Here is a 17632-nt window from a genome sequence, read left to right as displayed (position 1 = left end):
GCACCTGTCGGACCCCTCTGCTGCCTGGAGTCTCCAGTGGCTCCCTATTGCCTCTGAGATAGCCACGGTCTCCTGATCCTTTGGCTGCTCCAACCCTTCCTGACGCGGTCACAGAGCCAGAAGGCCACCAGTCCAGGCTCCCGGGTGCCCGGCCAGGGCCCTCCCCAACCCTCTGGCCACCGGCCCCTCATCCCCTCCGTCTCTCGGGCAGAGCCGCCAGCTGCTCCGGCCCCGGCCGGGCACTCACGTGATCAGCTGGGCATTGTCGTGCTTCTTTCGGGGGACGAGCACTTGGCTTCGCCACCGGAGGAAGTTATCCAGCGTGGCTTCGGGGCTGCTGCTGATGTGGGTCTGGTCCCCCGAGTTCCAGATCTCCAGGCCGATGAGGACCACACGGAAGTCGAGCTCCTGATAGAGCTGGGAGGGCAGGGTCGCCCGGTGAGCCGGCCGGACATGGCCGCGGGCGAGGAGGTCCCCCCGGCTCAGCCCCCCCGCAAGGGGCTCACCTTGTCCACGTGGTTCACGATCTCCTTCACCCGGTTCCGTATGGCCTGTCGGCTCCCGATCTTCACCGACTGAGGAAGGAGAGCGTCGCCCGGTGAGCATCTCCTCCAGAGCCCCCCCTGGGGAGCGCGCGCCACCCCCTCACCTCAGTGTAATCCACGACCACAAAGAGCTCCACGTAGCGCGTTCCCCTTGAGGCGGCCCCCGATTTCTGAGGAGAAACAAGGGAGCGGAAGAGTCAGGGGCGCCAAGCTCCAAATGTAGTGAAGGCCTGGGCCCCCGCCTCCCCCCGCACTGACTCCAGGAGAGGTCTGGGTTCAAATCCTGCTGCTCTGGTTGGCCCCTTCGCCCTCTGGGCCTAGACTGCCCCTCGGTAAGATTAGGGGGCCCCCTCCAGGGCTCAGCCTTTCCCCTGGCCCACAGCAAGGGCTAGAGATGGGCCCTCCCAGGCCAAGGGCCGGACTCGTCCCTCCCTCGTCGTAGCGGCCGGCCAGAGCAAAGGGAAGCAGGACAGGGCGGGGTCTCACCCAGTTGCGTGGCTTCTGGGCGGCCGCCATCTTGGGTTCCAGTTCCTCCTCCAGGGTGGCATTGCTGACGCCGCACGTCACGAGCTTCTCCGTGAGACGCTCCGCTCTGTAGACGGCGTGTCTGCCCTCGTGGCTGGCGCCCGGCAGGGGCTCGATGACGTGGACGGTGGAGCCTGTCTGGAAGAAGCCCCTGCAAGGAGAGACCCGACATCCACTTCCTGCCGGGGGCTGCCAGGGCCCCTCCTAGGCAGCCCAGCCCCCCCCCTGCCCCTCCCAGGCAGTCCAGCCCCCCAGGGCCCTCCTAGGCAGCCCAGGCCCCCCCCAGGTAGCCCAGCCCCCCCCGCCCCTCCTAGGCAGCCCAGCCCCCCCCCAGGCCCCCCTAGGTAGCCCAGCCCCCCCACCGCCCCAGGCAGCCCAGCCCCCCCCCAGGTAGCCCAGCCCCCCCCTCCTAGGCAGCCCAGCCCCCCCCCTAGGCAGCCCAACCCCCCCAGGCAGCCCAGCCCCCCCAGGCCCCTGCCGGCCCTCCTTCTGAGCCCACAGACAAGAGCCGAGCAGGGAGGGGCTGCAGAGGCCGGGGACAAGCCCGGGGTTACGTGCCGTGGGGAACAGTGTCGGCGGCGGCGAGATGGGCACGATGAGCTCTCCAGAGCGAGGGAAGCCGCTCAGGGCCCCCGTGACTCCCCAGGGTGCCGGGGGGACCCACCTGAGGCCTTGGCACGCGCTGATGCTGGCTGCCGAGTCCCGATGCCCCTCCACGTGACCCTGGTAGAAGCAATGGTCCTGGGCCGGAAGAAGAGACGGAGGGTCACGGGAGGGCCCCAAGCCTGGCAGCCGCTGCCCTTCTGTGCCCGCCTCCCTACCTGGAGCTGGTCGGGCTGCTCGGTCACCTGGGCGCCCTCGGCCGAGGTGTAGGTCTCCGTGTAGGCGGCCCCCGTCAGGTCCCTAGAAGAGAGCGGGCGCCGCTGAGCTCCCCGCCCCCCGCCTGCGCCCCCCGGGGTGCGGGCGCCCACCCACCTGTTCCTGCGCAGCTGCAGGGTGAAGTTGCTGCCTCTCAGGGGCAGGACGTAGCGGAGGCTCTCCGGGTACGCGGTCTGCGCAGGAAAGAGAGGCCGGCCTTCGTGAGGCCCAGCGTGCCCAACCCCCCTCGGCCCCCAGCAGGCCAGCGCCTCAGGTGAGCTCGGGGGGCCCACGGGAGCCCGGCTCACCCCTGGCTCCAGGCGCTTCCGGCCCCCTGATGGCCGGGGCCGCAGCAGGGGTCTCCCAACTGGCGCTGGGGCCGAGGGGGCGGCCGGGGAGACTCACCGGGCCCGACGAGAGCTCTCTGCGGGTCCTGGGCACGGGCAGCCTCGCCGGATACACGACCTCATAGTGCTCGGCCTGGGGCCGGAGTCCTGGAGAGAGGCGCCCGGTGAGGAGGCAGGGCGGGCCCTCCTCTGCCCCTTCCAAGGGTCAGGGCCACCGGGCGCCTCGGAGCCCTCCCTGGCCCAGAGCCTGTGAGGAAGGGAAGAGCAGCTCCCCGGCCTGGCCCAGACAGCTCATTCTTCTGGTTCTTTTTCAGCCCTTCCCCTCCATCAGGGCCAAGGGCTAGGCCGTAGGAGTCAAGTGACTGGCCCAGGGTCACCTAGCTGGGAAGTGGCTGAGGCCACATTTGAACCCAGGACCTCCGGTGTCTAGGCCTGGCTCTCCATCCTTCTCGAGGCAGCTGCCGAGCCCCTTGCTGGAAGCCCCACTAGACAGAGCTTGGCCCAGACCCAGGGAATTTCAGGGACACCCAGACGCCTCCCCATCCCGGTCCAGCCCCCCCCATCCTGCAGGGCCACATTCCTTTCCTGGGCAGGGAGGGCCAGGAGTGAAAAGCAGGTCCTGGGGGCACAGAGGAGGCTGCTTGGGCTCCCCCCTCCAGGCTGGAGGCCTTAGAGCAGAGGCAGCAGCAGCATCCAGGAACAACCACCCTCTGGGCTGGGCGGGGCCGCCCCTCCCCTCCCAGGGCAGAATCAGAAATGCAGAAGTAAGTGTGGGACAGCCAGCCTGGAGGCCCCCCTCCCCCCCTCCTGGAGCGGAAAGCCCTCCTCTGGCAGAGGAAGTGAGTCCTTCCAGTGTGGGTCCTCACTCTGCCCTCCACCACTGCTGCCCGGCTGGGTCCTCTATCCACGGATCAACCCTATTTCCCTGCCCCTTGTTGCCCCCAAAGTTCTGTGCAAGACTCTTTAGGGAAGTGTCTTCCAGGGCCAGAGCTTTGGCTCTGTCTGCTCATTCTGACTCCTTGAGTGGGGGACGTCCCTGAGGCGGGCCGAGGAAGACCCAGAGACAGAAGAGGTGTCCCCTAAACCCTCCCTTTCCCTGTCCAGCCTACCATGTTCTTCCCAGGGAATTGGGCCAGGCTGTCCAGTTCCTGCCTGGCCCCCTCATTATCACACCTCCACACTGACTGGTGGCCTGTCAGTTTCCCCTCTGCTTATCTCTTACAATTTCACCTCTGCCTCTAGTCAACTTCCTCCCTTGTAGATTTCCTCTGTCACATTTCTGGTTGATTTCACTTCTGCAATATCTCTTGTAGATGTCACCTTCCACCACCCCACTCATGCCTGAACTCCTGCTGGCTCCAAAGGCCACCTCCTACAGGAAGCCTGTCCTGTTGCCATTAGTTAGTGACCCGCCCCACCCCATCTCTGCCTATCCTTTGGACTTGATCATCTGGATTGTCCCACCTCCTGCCCCCCCCCACACATAAGCCCCTTGAGGGCAGGACGCAGGGCCCTAACCCAGCACCTAACACTGCTGCCACTGGCAATGACTGGAAGGACAGACAGAGGATCGCTTCGTGGTGAGGACCCTGAAGGCCAATTCCGGAGCCCCGGAGGCTTCTGGGAAGAAGAGCAGGCCCTGACGCCTCTGAGGCCCGAATGGGCCAGGAAGGGGCTTCCTCTGACCCGAAGCATCCTGAAGCACCAGCTGAGACCCCCAAGAAGAAAAGCTCAGCGGGAAGAGGCTGCTCCGTCTGGCCTGGGGAAAAGGGCCCCAGAGGGGAGCTGGGAGCAGTCCCAGAGGGGAATGAGCGGCCACAGGAGGGAGGGAGGGAGGCCTGGGAGCAGAGGCTCAATGGGAATGGGGGGGCGCCGAAGGCGCTCACATCCTGCCATTTCCTGGGCCTCAGCTTCCTCATCTGCTAAATGGGAGCTCTATCTTGGCTCTGTGCCCGCCAGCCTCGCTCGGGCACAATGCCTGGCAAGCCCCAGCTGACTTGTGGGGGCTCCCAAGCCAGGCCCCGGAGGACTCAACTTGGAGAGCTGGGCCTGCCCCTTCCCCCACGCTGGATTCTGGGGCCTCAGTTTCCCTGCAGGGAGGATGCCTGGTTGGCCTGGTGACCCTGTCATGGTCCTTTCCTGGCCTAAACTCCTAGAACCCTCATGGGAGGGGAAGGGGAGATCTGCGTCTTTTCTGTCAGGCTCTGGGCCTCAGTTTACTCAGCTGTAGCCTGGGAGGATAGTGGCCCCTTAGGCCAGGCCATGAGCTGGCTGTGTGACCCTGGGGGAGTCACTTGTTTCCGTCCTGCCCTGTTACTGCCTGGGGAAGAGGAACCGCCCTGACCACAGCCGGAGGGGAGGAAAGATAGAATCGCTCCTGCGGGGCGGGGCCGACACCCCCTCCCCCCCCCCACGGCCTCTCCATCCTCCTCAGAAACCCAAGAGCTGTCCGAGGGGCAGCCTGCGCCCCTGTTCCGGGCTCCCCGGGCCCCGATGAGGGCAGTGACTTGGCCAGGGTCACCCAGTCCGGGTGGATCCGGGCTGCGCTCCCTCCCCTCAGCCTTAGTCACGGCTGCCCTTCCCCTCCGCTCCCCCGCGGGCCGCCGGGGCCTCGGAAGCTCCCCCCACCCCCCGCCCCTCGCCGTGCCGAGCGAGCCACCCCGGGGTGCCCCCGCCCCACTCACCGAGGAGCCCCGGGGCGCCGAGGAGGACCAGGAGGAGCCCGAGGGGGAGGCACATGCTCTGGGACTGCGGGACGGCCGGGGAGCGCTCGGCAGGCAGCGCGCTCCGACCCGTCTGGCTCCGAGGACCGCAGCCCGCGGGATGGAGAGGACGGGGCGGGGCCCCCGCCGGGCGCCGCCCCGCCGCCCCCGCCAGGTGTCCAGCCCCCGGGAGAGCGCCGGGCGGGCCCTCCTTCTGCTGACCTGAGATTCGAACCCAAGACCTTTGGAGCGCCCCACCCCCACCCCACGCGGGCTCATTCCGGCGGTACGAGCCCACCCGAGAGCTGGGAGAAGCGAAGCGGACTGTCTGCCGCCGCCGAGCATCCGTCTCCGAGGACCCCGGGCTGCCCTCCGCTTCTCCCGGCTCTGAAGCGGGGCTGGGCTGGCTGTTCTTTGGGGCTCCAAGCGCTGGAGCCTGGCGCAGGGCATGGCAAGGCATGGCACAGAGCCTGGCACACACAGAACCTAGTACAGGACATGGCACAGAGCCTGGTGCAGGGCATGGCAAGGCATGGCACAGGGCATGGCACAGAGCCTGGCACAGAACCTAGTACAGGACATGGCACAGAGCCTGGTGCAGGGCATGGCAAGGCATGGCACAGAGCCTGGCACAGAACCTAGTACAGGACATGGCACAGAGCCTGGTGCAGGGCATGGCAAGGCATGGCACAGGGCATGGCAAGGCATGGCACAGAGCCTGGCACAGAACCTAGTACAGGACATGGCACAGAACCTGGTGCAGGGCATGGCAAGGCATGGCACAGAGCCTGGCACAGAACCTAGTACAGGACATGGCACAGAGCCTGGTGCAGGGCATGGCAAGACCTGGCACAGAACCTAGTATAGGACATGGCACAGAGCCTGGTGCAGGGCATGGCAAGGCATGGCACAGAGCCTGGCACAGAACCTAGTACAGGACATGGCAAGGCATGGCACAGAGCCTGGCACAGAACCTAGTACAGGACATGGCACAGAGCCTGGTGCAGGGCATGGCAAGGCATGGCACAGAGCCTGGCACAGAACCTAGTACAGGACATGGCACAGAGCCTGGTGCAGGGCATGGCAAGGCATGGCACAGAACCTAGTACAGGACATGGCACAGAGCCTGGTGCAGGGCATGGCAAGGCATGGCACAGAGCCTGGCACAGAACCTAGTACAGGACATGGCAAGGCATGGCACAGAGCCTGGCACAGAACCTAGTACAGGACATGGCACAGAGCCTGGTGCAGGGCATGGCAAGGCATAGCACAGAGCCTGGTGCAGGGCATGGCAAGGCATGGCACAGGGCATAGCAAGGCATGGCACAGAGCCTGGCATAAGGCATGGCACAGAGCCTGTGCAGGGCATGGCAAGGCATGGCACAGAGCCTGGCATAAGGCATGGCACAGAGCCTGGTGCAGGGCATGGCAAGGCATGGCACAGAGCCTGGCACAGAACCTAGTACAGGACATGGCACAGAGCCTGGTGCAGGGCATGGCAAGGCATGGCACAGGGCATGGCAAGGCATGGCACAGAGCCTGGCACAGAACCTAGTACAGGACATGGCACAGAGCCTGGTGCAGGGCATGGCAAGGCATGGCACAGAGCCTGGCACAGAACCTAGTACAGGACATGGCACAGAGCCTGGTGCAGGGCATGGCAAGGCATGGCACAGGGCATGGCAAGGCATGGCACAGAGCCTGGCACAGAACCTAGTACAGGACATGGCACAGAGCCTGGTGCAGGGCATGGCAAGGCATGGCACAGAGCCTGGCACAGAACCTAGTACAGGACATGGCAAGGCATGGCACAGAGCCTGGCACAGAACCTAGTACAGGACATGGCACAGAGCCTGGTGCAGGGCATGGCAAGGCATGGCACAGAGCCTGGCACAGAACCTAGTACAGGACATGGCACAGAGCCTGGTGCAGGGCATGGCAAGACCTGGCACAGAACCTAGTATAGGACATGGCACAGAGCCTGGTGCAGGGCATGGCAAGGCATGGCACAGAGCCTGGCACAGAACCTAGTACAGGACATGGCACAGAGCCTGGTGCAGGGCATGGCAAGGCATGGCACAGAGCCTGGCACAGAACCTAGTACAGGACATGGCACAGAACCTGGTGCAGGGCATGGCAAGGCATGGCACAGAGCCTGGCACAGAACCTAGTACAGGACATGGCAAGGCATGGCACAGAGCCTGGCACAGAACCTAGTACAGGACATGGCACAGAGCCTGGTGCAGGGCATGGCAAGGCATAGCACAGAGCCTGGTGCAGGGCATGGCAAGGCATGGCACAGGGCATGGCAAGGCATGGCACAGAGCCTGGCATAAGGCATGGCACAGAGCCTGTGCAGGGCATGGCAAGGCATGGCACAGAGCCTGGCATAAGGCATGGCACAGAGCCTGTGCAGGGCATGGCAAGGCATGGCACAGAGCCTGGCATAAGGCATGGCACAGAGCCTGTGCAGGGCATGGCAAGGCATGGCACAGAGCCTGGAGGCTCTTCAGAAAACTTTCTTGGGTTGAACCCTGGCGGGAGTCTGTACCCAGAGCCAATTGGGTAGGTCACCCCGTGGGGCCCCCCAGGCAGCCCCCAAGGAAGCAGCGGGGCCCCTTCACCCACCCCACTGCCTCCTCCTGGTCTCCGGTGTTCCTCGGGCTCCTCGGCTGTGCCCCCTCCCCTCCGCCCCGGAAGCGGCTGCCCAGAAGCCCAGGGAGGGCCTTTCAGGTTGCCGCTTCCCCTTTCTGGCCAGGCTTCCTCCTGGGGCAGACGAGGCTGAGCCCAGCCACCCCCCAGCACTCGCTCGGTCCCTCTGGGGCACCAAAGCCATCCACGTGACAGCGAGCGGAGGGAGGCCAGCTGGGGGGGGGCTCCTCTCTCCCCCCATCGGCCCCCAGGAGGCGGCGCTCGTCTCTGGGCATTTACTGACCACTCGGGCACCGGACACCTCAGCCTTGGGCTCTTCGTTCCTCCAGGGTGCCTCTCCTCTCTGGGGTTGTGTGCAATTTCTGCCCCTACCCTGGTGCAGACTCTCATCCCCTCCCATCTAGCTACTGGCGGGGCTGCCAGGCTCCTGTCCATCCCCCAAACTGATCTGGCTGACGTGTCAGGCCCCTCTGCGGGATCCAATGGAAAATCCTCTACTTGGCATTCAAGGCCCCTGCCCCATCTCTGTTGTGGGGAATTCTGGGATCCAGGAACACCGGGCTCCCCAGGGCTGCCCACTGGCCGGGTCTCTCTCTTGCCCCTTCCTGAATGGCTCTCCTCCTCCTCTCAGCCTCCTGGCTTCCCGTGCTGCTTTCCAGTCTCAGCAGAAGCCCTCCTCCTCCAAGAAGCCTTTCTCCATCCTCCTTCCTTCTGTGCCAGCTCATGCCGCCTGGGTCCCTGGGAGGCCTTCACGGCAGACGTTTACTGACTGGCCCACATGAGGTGCTTTAAGGTCTGGAGAGCCCACTTAGGAGAGGGAGGCAAAGAAGGCTTCAGCGGCTCTGCCGAGCCTGCTTCTGGGCCCTCCTGTGTGTCGGTGAGGCCTGGAGAAGGGAGGCTGGAGGAGTGGGAGGAGGGCAGAGCTGTCCCAGCATGGAATGGGCAGCCAGTCAGGATGGAGGCCCCTTAGCGGAGTTCCAGTGGGGTTCCCATCCACCTCAGCTCTGGAACTTGCTGGCCCCTCCCTCCCAGTCTCGTTTCCCCACGGGCTGCCCTCCCCACCTTCGGGCCCTCTTCGGGCCTTCTTGCTGCTTGTGTCGGCACTCCTGGCAGGTCCGAGTCCTCTCTCGGGCAGCCGGATGACCAAACGAGGGTCAGCAGAGGGCCTAGCGGAGGAGAGGGATTTGCTCCGTGGAGCTCTCGGAGCCTGGTGCCACGGCTCAGGTGCCACGTGCCATGGCCCTCCTCAGGACGACACCCGGCTCCCTTTTGGCTCGGATCCGGTCATTCTGTGGTCCCGCGTGTCCGTCCCCAGGCCCACGGCTGGCGGCACAGACGCTCTCCGAGAGAACCAGGCCATGCGTGGCGGTGGGGGCTGTGTCCGTGGGTGGGTGGGGGCGCTCGGAGAAGAGCTGGCCTCTCCCCCCTCCTGGCCCCTGCCTTCCCGCCCAGGAAGAGCAGCCCCGAGTCCTTTCCTGGCCACGTGAGGCCCGAAGCCTCTGGTCCCAGATGATCTCTTCGCCTAGAGTTTTATCTGGCAGCCATCGTGTGCCGGGCACTGCACGGAGGCCTCAAGCAATGGGCTCTCCTCAGCCCCATTTTATCGAGGGGGAAACCGAGTCAGGCTGCTCGAGTGACTTGGGGGAGGGGGAGAAGGCGCGGGGCTTGGGGCCCCTCCCTCTTGGGCCTGAGGACCTGCCAGGAGGGGAGCAGCCGAGTCTAAGCAGGCTTCTCAGGGGTCTCACAGCTGGGCTTCCGAAGGCTGGCCTGGAGCAGGAAGTGCGGAGGCCAGGAGGGACGGAGGGGAGGCCAAGACCACAAAGAATGCAGCCAGCCTGCCCCGGCGAGGGAGTGGCAGGGCTCAGCTCGGGGCAGAAGTCAGCCTCCTGGAGGCTCGGGCCCTTCCTGGCTCTCTTCCAGGCCCCAAAGCCCAGGGGGACCCTCTGGACCCCCCAGGGCTGCCGGCCACACCTTCCCACCACTCAGGGCAGGAAGCCAGGCCGCCCCCAGGCCCGCCTCGCACCCGGAGCCAGATGCTGGGAAGGAGGAAGTGAGCTGGCCTTCCCAAGAAGTCCTGCAGATTCATTTGACTGAGTCAGAGCAGAGCAGGGCAGGGCCGGGCCGGCTCCCTGAGTCACCCACCTGATGGAGGATGGGAAGATCCGCTGAACTGAGGAAGAGCGGCCGCCCAGCCAGAGTCCCAGGAAAGAACTCCGAGAGCCCCTGGTGCGCCGGCGTGAAGGCGCCCCCTGGCAGGGGTGGCGGGCTGGGCTGCGCGGCCCAGGGGCGGCTCTTTCTTCATTCTCTCGCCCCACTTTGTGGGGGTTCAGGCGGCCTGGCTGGCTGCTTGTCTGAGGCCTCCTAAGCCTCTGCGCCCATTTTACAGAGGAGCAAGCTGAGGCTCCCAGGAAGAGGCTTCCTCGAGCCAGGACGATGTGAATGATCAGAGATGGAGAGAGGGAAAGTGAGCGGGGGGCAGGGGAGGAGACAGAGAGGAAGAAGGGGGAGCTGCCGCTGGGGACGCAGGGATTTGCAGAGCCTGACGCAGCAGGGCTGGGCAGCGGCCGCGTCCTCTCCAGGGGGGGATGGGCTTGGGGATGTGGCCTCTGGGAACTGGGGAAGGAGCCAAGATTGGCCGGCTGGGGCGGGGAACCAGGTCCCCTGGGCTGTCACTCGAATCCACGTCCCGGGGGAGCCCACGGGCCGGAGGGACCCTGATTGGCTGAGGTGTGAGAGCTGCCGCTCCTCGACGGCGCCTTCCTTTTGGGGGTCCTGCGGCCTGTCCCCTCTGAGCGTCAGTGCGGGGCTCCTCTACGGGGCTTCCTTCCCTGAGGGGGGACCAAGAAGTAGCCTGGATGGGGCCGGGCCAGGGCGTGAGGCCCAAAGGTCCTGAGGGAGGTCTGTGACAGCACTGAGGGCTCCCTGGAGGCAGTGACTCCTTATCTGGGGACGAGTCTACGCTCAGCCTTGGACAGCAGGCCTCAGAGGAGCTTTGCTCAGGGCTCGAACAAATCAGCTGCCCCACACGCCCAGGGACGGTGGGCCTCGAGGGTCTCGCTAAGCCTGCCTTGGAGGAAGCCAGATTCTCGGGCCACAACCCGGGCCCCTGAGCTGGAGGCTTGACAGAAGGACTGAGGGAGAGGGACCCGCCCTCGAGGCTGCCCAGGGCCAGCTGGAGGCTCTGATGCAGGTCAGGGAGGGTCTGGCAGGGATCCATGCAGCTTTCACTTGAATCCTTCTGAGATCAGGAGGACTCACTACCCACAGGGCTGCCCAATTCCTGTTGGCTCACTCCTAAGTGCTAGAAAGAGCAGCTGTACACTGAGCCAAGTGCCGGCCTTGCAACCCCTCCCGGGAGCCCCCTCCATATGGGCCTGCCCCAAGTTCTCCGCCACCAGGGATCTCCTAGCGCATCCTCACTGCTCGCTGTCCCTACGTACACCCCTTGGGGAGCCTATTCCTTCCCAACCTGCCTGCCGGGGCTCTGGGGAGCAGCTAGGCCAGCTTCGCCCCCGAGCCATTGCTTCCTTCCTTGGCCCAGAGTCATCGGACCGCCCTGCGCTGGGCTTCCCAGTCTCCTCTTGCAGAGGACATCCTCGAGGGGTCTGTCTGGAAGGCAGCAGAGTTTAGCGGGAGCAGCGACGGGTGGCCTCCCCCCCGGAGGAGCTGCCTTGGCCATCTCCCCCATGAGGGACGTTGGGGAGGACGAATGGAGGATTCCTCAGTCCTCCCTCCAGGCCCCGGGCTCACCGCCACATACATGAGAGGTGAACTGCAGGCCACCAACAGAGCAGGCGGACGGCCCTGCCCAAGCAGGAAGAGATCTTGGTGGAGTTGGGGGGGTCCCGAAACAACTTCATTGTCTAGCTTCTTGGGGAGAGGGCTGTCACTGTTGGGCTTTGCCCACCTCTAACCTGCAATTCTCCCCCAGTAGCTGGCTTGGATCAATGGGCAGAAACCAACTAAAATGAATGGAAGGTCCTACAGAGAGCTTCTAAAAACTGTTGCCCAAATGCATGGTGGGTAAAATGACACAATCATGACCATCCAAATCAGAAGGCCCCAGTGGTCACCTAGTCTAATCCTGAAGAATCCTAGCAAGTGGCCATTGGCCTTGGCTTCAGGAACCCCCTGCTCTCTCCCCCCGGGTAGTCCTAGTTCAGGAGTTGCTCTTGATAGCTACATTGGCTGCCTTTGCCAGCTTTGGATGGGGCGCTTCAAGCTAGCTCTGACAGTCTCTTCTTTCACTGGCATCAGAAGCTTCTTAACTCTTCTTCATTTCTGCCAGCAGCAGAGTGGCGTCATCTGCCCCCGAGACTGCCGATTCTTCTCTGTCGACTTGTCCAGCCTGGCCTTTGCTTTCCTCTGCATCCAAGGTGACTCTAGACTGTCTTGTCAGACTCCTCTCCAACCCAGCAGTTGTTCCACGTCTGGTCCTAATGGATGCTTCTTGACCTGCAGACGAGCTCCTCGGAAACCAGGAAGGTGATCCGGCGCTCCCATCCCTTTGAGGACTTGCCAGATCCGCAATCAAAGGCTGTAGTGGAGTCAGTGGAGAAGTGGATGGTTCCCGGGAACTCCCCTGCTTTCTCCATAATTCAGCAAATGTTGACAATTTGGTCTCTAGTTCCTCTGCCTCTCGGAAAGCCAGGCTGCTCTCCCGACAGAGGGCCGACGCCTACATAAATGTTCTGTTTTTTCAATCCTGTACGTGTAGAAGCATTTTGGGGCAATCGCTTTTGACATTTGAAAGTTCAGATTTTCTCCTTCCCCCAAAGGGCAAATAGGGTGGCACAGCTTTAGACCCTACTTTCATGGAATAGACATTTCCAGGCTGCTTATGTCACACTAGAAAACGCCCATCACATATACCAGAGACCTCCTGAAGGAGACAGTGGAAGGCGGCAGGCTGCAATCTGCCTCAGACCCCCAACAGCTCCTCTGGCTGTGGCTCACATTTCCATCATGAGTCCCTTGGGGTTACCTTGGAGACTCACTTTGCTGCTAAGGGTTTAGCCCTTCCCGGGTGATCATCATCATATTTCGGACACTGCACACGCCCTTCTCCCAGGTCTGTCCACTTCATTTTGTATCTGTTCATCGGAGTCTTTCCAGGTTTTTCTGAACTTGCCCTGTTCATTGTTCCTTATGGAGCATCAGTATTCCATTACAAGCTAATAGCACAACGTGTTCATCCATTCCCCGAGTGACAGACAACCCCTCGCACTGGAAATCTTTGGGCCCAGGTGGGTCCTCTCCTCCCTCTCTGACCTCTGAGACACAGGCACAGACCCCGTAGTGGTATTGCTCCATCGAAGGGCGTGGATAGTTTTGGGACCATGTGAGGCTGGTTCCATATTGTTCCCCAGAATGATTGTACCAGCTCTTTCCCCCAAAGCTGGGTACTGTCAGTAACGGCTGTGTGTTGACTCCGTAATCTCTTCCTCTGATCCTCAGTTCTCTCTGAGCTGAAGGGGCCAGGTTGCTTTGATGGTTGCTGCTTGTAAGGGTTCCATTTTAAGGGTATGACTGAAATATATGTTCAAAGTCAAAGTGACTTTAATAGTTTTTATTTACAAAGGAGCTGGAAAGAGGGAAAGTAGAGAAATACAGAAAGGCAGAGAGGCCATCAACCTCTCCAACTAAATAGTGTTTCAGCGCTTGGCTCAGCCAGGATTTGTTAACCTTCAACTGGAATTAAACTCTCTCCAGAAGTCAGGAAAGGAAAGCCAGCTATCCACCCACTCACCCTAGTTCCCTCTGGGAGGCAGGTCTCAAGACACTGAGTGGAGCTGCCAGTGACTCCTGAGGCCAACTTTCTTCTTGAGCTGACCTTCCTGAAGTGACTTCCTTCTTGGAGTCCACCCTCTTAGCCTCAGATCTTCAGGGCCTTTTACAGTGGCTTCTTGTCTTCTCCCCTCTTCACAGGGCTGATCACAGCTTCCAAATTGTTGAGCACTACCCAGGGGTTCACTGTTTCGGAGGGCGTGAACTTTCTTGTGAGCCCTTACCAAGTTTCTCGCTGATCGAGTTGATCTTATCTTGCTGGCTTCTCATCTAGCACTAGGTAGGGGGTGAATTCCCTAAGTGGTTGGCAGCTCTTCCACCTGCTTCAAGCTTGTGTGGACCCAATCAAAAGGCATCTTAACTCGAAATAGGCAAAGGGAAGAAAGGATGCCCGTTTCACACGCTTTCCAGTTTCATTTGGGATCTGGCCCAGCCAGGCCTCATGCCTGGCAGAATCTCAACCCCTGACCTTGCTAGCATGTGAGCTGAGCACAGTCATTCCAAGAGTTGGACATTCTCTGCTATTGCCCTTCAGTAGGGCTGGGATCCGAGCTGCGCTTCTCCGATCCAGAGGCTTTTCCAAAACTGCCTGAGTGCTGCACTTCAAGGCTTCCTGAGGCCCCCTTGGCTCTAGTCTCCAGGCCACCTGGCTCTGGGTCGAGAACTCTGCCATCGTGGTTATCGGTGGCGGCAACAAGGCCTTTTGTGTATGTGGTTCGTGTCTCTTGGTTCTTGTCAGCTCTCCTCGATCTTTGCGACTTCTGAGAACATCTGGAAGGCTCTCTACTCACTACACATTCAACCTGTTGGGTGTTCTGCCTCGGTTAGAAAAAGCTGATCCAGCGGGGATGGGCTTCCTCAGAAAAAAGCATCCGGAATCAGCGGCTCCAAGAGGGAACGCCGCCAAACGGTTAAGGACCAACTTGGCCCCGTATTAAGTGAACGTTCGGGCATGGCAGGCAAAGGAGTCCCACCAATCTCCTCGTCTAAGGGTGCTCGTGCCCAAAGTGAGAGCGAAAAGAGACTTTAAAGCGACTTCCCTCGTGAACGTGGACACAATGAATGACCACCCAGGAGACGGAGCCTGATACATCCCAAGGATGGTACGCTGAGAACAAGGGAGAGGATGACCAGGAATGCAGGGAAGGTCTGGAGGAGGAAACCCTGAACAGAATTGAGCAGAGAAGAAGAAAATCCACGCCTCACCAGTCAGAGGGTTACCTCAACAGCTGCAGAAAAGGCTTCGGACAAAACAGAGCGCTCCTGCCTCTTCCAAACCCTCCACGTGAGGGGTTAGTGGACTTCCCCTTAAAATAAGAAATGTGTCTGCTCCAACCATCTGCAAGCATACGCTAGCCAGAAGCCGTCCCAGTTAGGTCAAAAGGGAATAGTTCAGCTTTGAGGGCAAGAACTCACTACTGGCAAAAATTGTTGGGAAAAGCGGAAACTCGATCTAGGCCAGGATCTTGCATTGTTTACCAAGAGCAGGTCAACATGGCGACATGACCTAGACATAGAGAGGCATGACAAGCACAGGGGAAGGCCACTGAACCTATCTGACAGATTTCTAGATGAGAGGAGGCCATCTGAAGAAATGAGACAGACAGAGAGAGAGAGAGCGAGAGCGAGCAATGTGGGATGTGAAAGGGTTACATATGATCACATTAAATTAAAAAAGCGTCGTACAAATCGAACCAACAAAGCCAAGACTAGAAGAAAAGTAGAAGACTGGGGAAAGCCCATTTCAGTCAGTTTCTGGGACAAGGGCCTCGCGTCTCCACTCTGTAGAGAACGGAGACAAATTTCCAAGAACATGAGTCATTCTCTCTCCTGCTGGTAAATGTCAAAGGCTATGAAGAGATGGTTTGGGGCAAAAGAGACCAAAGCTTTGCTTAGTCAGAGGGAAATGCTCTAAATCACTATTGATTAGGGCAATGCAGATCCCAACAACCCCCAGGGACCATCTCGTTCCTACCAGATTAGCTAAATTGATAGGAAGTCAAAAAGGCAAATAGTGGAGAGAGAGGATGTGGGGAAATTGGGATGCTCATACATTATTGGTGGAACTGAACTGATCCAGCCATTCTGGAGAGCAATCTGGAATTCTCCCCTGAGAGTTCTCAAACTGTATTCACCATTTCATCTAGCCATGCCACTATTAGATCTCCTTCCCAAGGCGATCAGGAAAAAGGGGAAAGATCTTTGTGTTCAGGAACAGTTTGGTAGCACAGAGGATGGAGCACTAGGCCAAGAGTCAGGAGGAGCCGGGTTCAAAGTGGTCCTCAGATATTTCCTAGCTGTGTAAGTGACTGGGCGAGTTGCTTGCCCGACTGCCCCGCGCTTGCTGCTCTTCTGTCCTGGAACTGACATGAAGGCAGAAGGTCAGGAAGGGTTTAAAGAAAGAAAAAGGAAAACCTGGGAAGACTCGCAGGGAATAACCAAGAATGAAATGGGCAGAGCCAGGAGAACGCTGTAGGCCTGGCAGCGAATGGCTGAAGATCGTGAGCGTTCAGGCCAACCCCGACAGCCCTAGGAAGAAGCTGCCCACCTGGAGGGAGAGACCTGATCGGGGCCGGCCGGATGGCGGGATGGCTGGCGGGATGGCGGGATGGCCGGCCGGATGGCGGGATGGCTGGTGGGATGGCAGGATGGCCGGCCGGATGGCGGGATGGCCGGGATGGCCGGCCGGATGGCGGGATGGCTGGTGGGATGGCAGGATGGCCGGCCGGATGGCGGGATGGCAGGTGGGATGGCGGGATGGCCGGCCGGATGGCGGGATGGCCGGCCGGCCGGATGGAGGGCTCCACACGTGGTGGCATCAGACAGCGGCCCTCTCTGGGGACGGAACCCAGAAGTGACTCGCCCCTGTTTCACAAGAGCCTCCGCTGGGTGCTCGGGGCTCCTCTTGCCGCCTGGCCTCGGGGACTCAGACGCTCGGGTTTGCTTCTGTTCTCCAGGAAGCGCCATTTGGCTGTCCTGGCCTCAAGGGCCCTTCACTGGGCTCCGGTGTGAACCGCCCCCTCCCCAGGCCGGCAGCCGTCCTGTGGGGGGGTCATGGCAGAAACCGACCGATGGCACGGTGGCTGCCCTCTCCATGGGGGTCCTCAGGCGCCATCTTGCTTGTGGGCATCGCCATCGAGGCAGGCTTCACTGCGCAGGGCCCTCCCACCGGGTCCTCCTCCTTTGGCGCCACTCATTTTCCTTCCCGTTTTCTTCCGGTTCCCTCAGCCATCCTTCGGAGCCCCAAAGCAGCCCCTGGGGAAGGGGCGGGGGGACCCCTGACAATAATCTGGCGTCTCAAATGCCAGAGAAGGAGACAAAGAAAGGGGCGGGAGACAGTACAGTGGCTCCAGCACCGGGCCTGAGTTCAAATCCCGTCTGAGCCTGGACAAGGGGCTTTTCATCTGGGAAATGAAGGAAGTGGCCAAAGGCTCCAGGATCTTTGCCAGGAGACTCAAGTGACTGGGCGGAGCCAGCGAGAGGGAGTCGGCCGCCCCCAGCCAGAGGCAGGCGGGCCGGAGCTGCCCACCACCAGCTCCATAAGCTGCCTCCCGAGGTCCGAAACACGGGCGGCCGTCGGGCCCGCCTGCCCTTCCTCGCCCGCTTTCCTCTCCCTCCTGCCTGATGGCCACGACGGGCAGGCTCTCCTGTGGCCCCCTCGGGGGCCGCTGCTCCGCCTTCCCTCCGTCCGTCTGTCCAGGGGGATTAGAGCTCCCCCGGCTCGGCCCCGGGTTCGAGGCGAAGATTCTGGCCTCCACCAGCAGGAGCCCCCTCGGGCGCCCGTGGGAAGGTGGGGCGGCCGCTCCAAGGAGCCTCCGGGCACCTCCCCAGCCGACCCTGCTCCCTCTGGGCCTCCCCCCTTCCCAGGAAGCCCTCCCGTGCCCGGCGCCAGGGCCCGCCTCTGCCACGGCCCCGCAGATCCCGGGGAAGGAGGCAGGGCCGAATGTCGGCACGTCCCCAGTGCCCAGCCACAGCGGCCTGGGCGGCACGTCGAGCGGACAAGCCGCGCTTGCCAAGGGGCGGGGGCCGCCCTTCGTCCCTTGTGGCTTCGCATCCACAGCGCGCGGTGCCAGGCAGAGGAGCCATCGGGGCTGGGCCACGGCCACCCGGCTAGGAAGGGTCTGCGGCCGGACTGGAACCCAGGACCGCGTCTCTGGTTCTGCGCCGCCCGGCCGGCCCGCCACTCACTTCTGATTGCTGGGTGCCCGGGAGCCCG

The 17632-nt window shown here is 61.9% G+C and overlaps 1 protein-coding gene across 5 annotated transcripts in view; it reads right to left on the bottom strand.

Annotated features, from left to right (window-relative positions):
• ADAM8 (ADAM metallopeptidase domain 8) overlaps positions 1–5135 on the bottom strand; it is a 99541-nt gene extending 94406 nt beyond the window's left edge. For all 5 annotated transcript variants that reach the window (XM_056794721.1, XM_056794727.1, XM_056794725.1 and 2 more), the window contains exons 1-9: positions 4960–5135; positions 2334–2422; positions 2046–2122; positions 1892–1973; positions 1735–1811; positions 1032–1221; positions 650–715; positions 507–575; positions 248–417 (exon numbers count right to left, since the gene is read on the bottom strand). In XM_056794721.1, coding sequence (XP_056650699.1) covers positions 248–417; positions 507–575; positions 650–715; positions 1032–1221; positions 1735–1811; positions 1892–1973; positions 2046–2122; positions 2334–2422; positions 4960–5014 — 875 coding nt within the window. In that variant the 5' untranslated portion in view covers positions 5015–5135. The remainder of the gene's footprint in view (positions 1–247; positions 418–506; positions 576–649; positions 716–1031; positions 1222–1734; positions 1812–1891; positions 1974–2045; positions 2123–2333; positions 2423–4959) is intronic.
• Positions 5136–17632: the final 12497 nt, after the last annotated feature.

This window comes from Monodelphis domestica, chromosome 1, assembly GCF_027887165.1.
Source record: "Monodelphis domestica isolate mMonDom1 chromosome 1, mMonDom1.pri, whole genome shotgun sequence".
NCBI classification, from domain to species: Eukaryota; Metazoa; Chordata; class Mammalia; order Didelphimorphia; family Didelphidae; genus Monodelphis; species Monodelphis domestica.
Note: the sequence above shows the minus strand (reverse complement) of the source record. Positions and strands in the feature narration are given on the sequence as shown.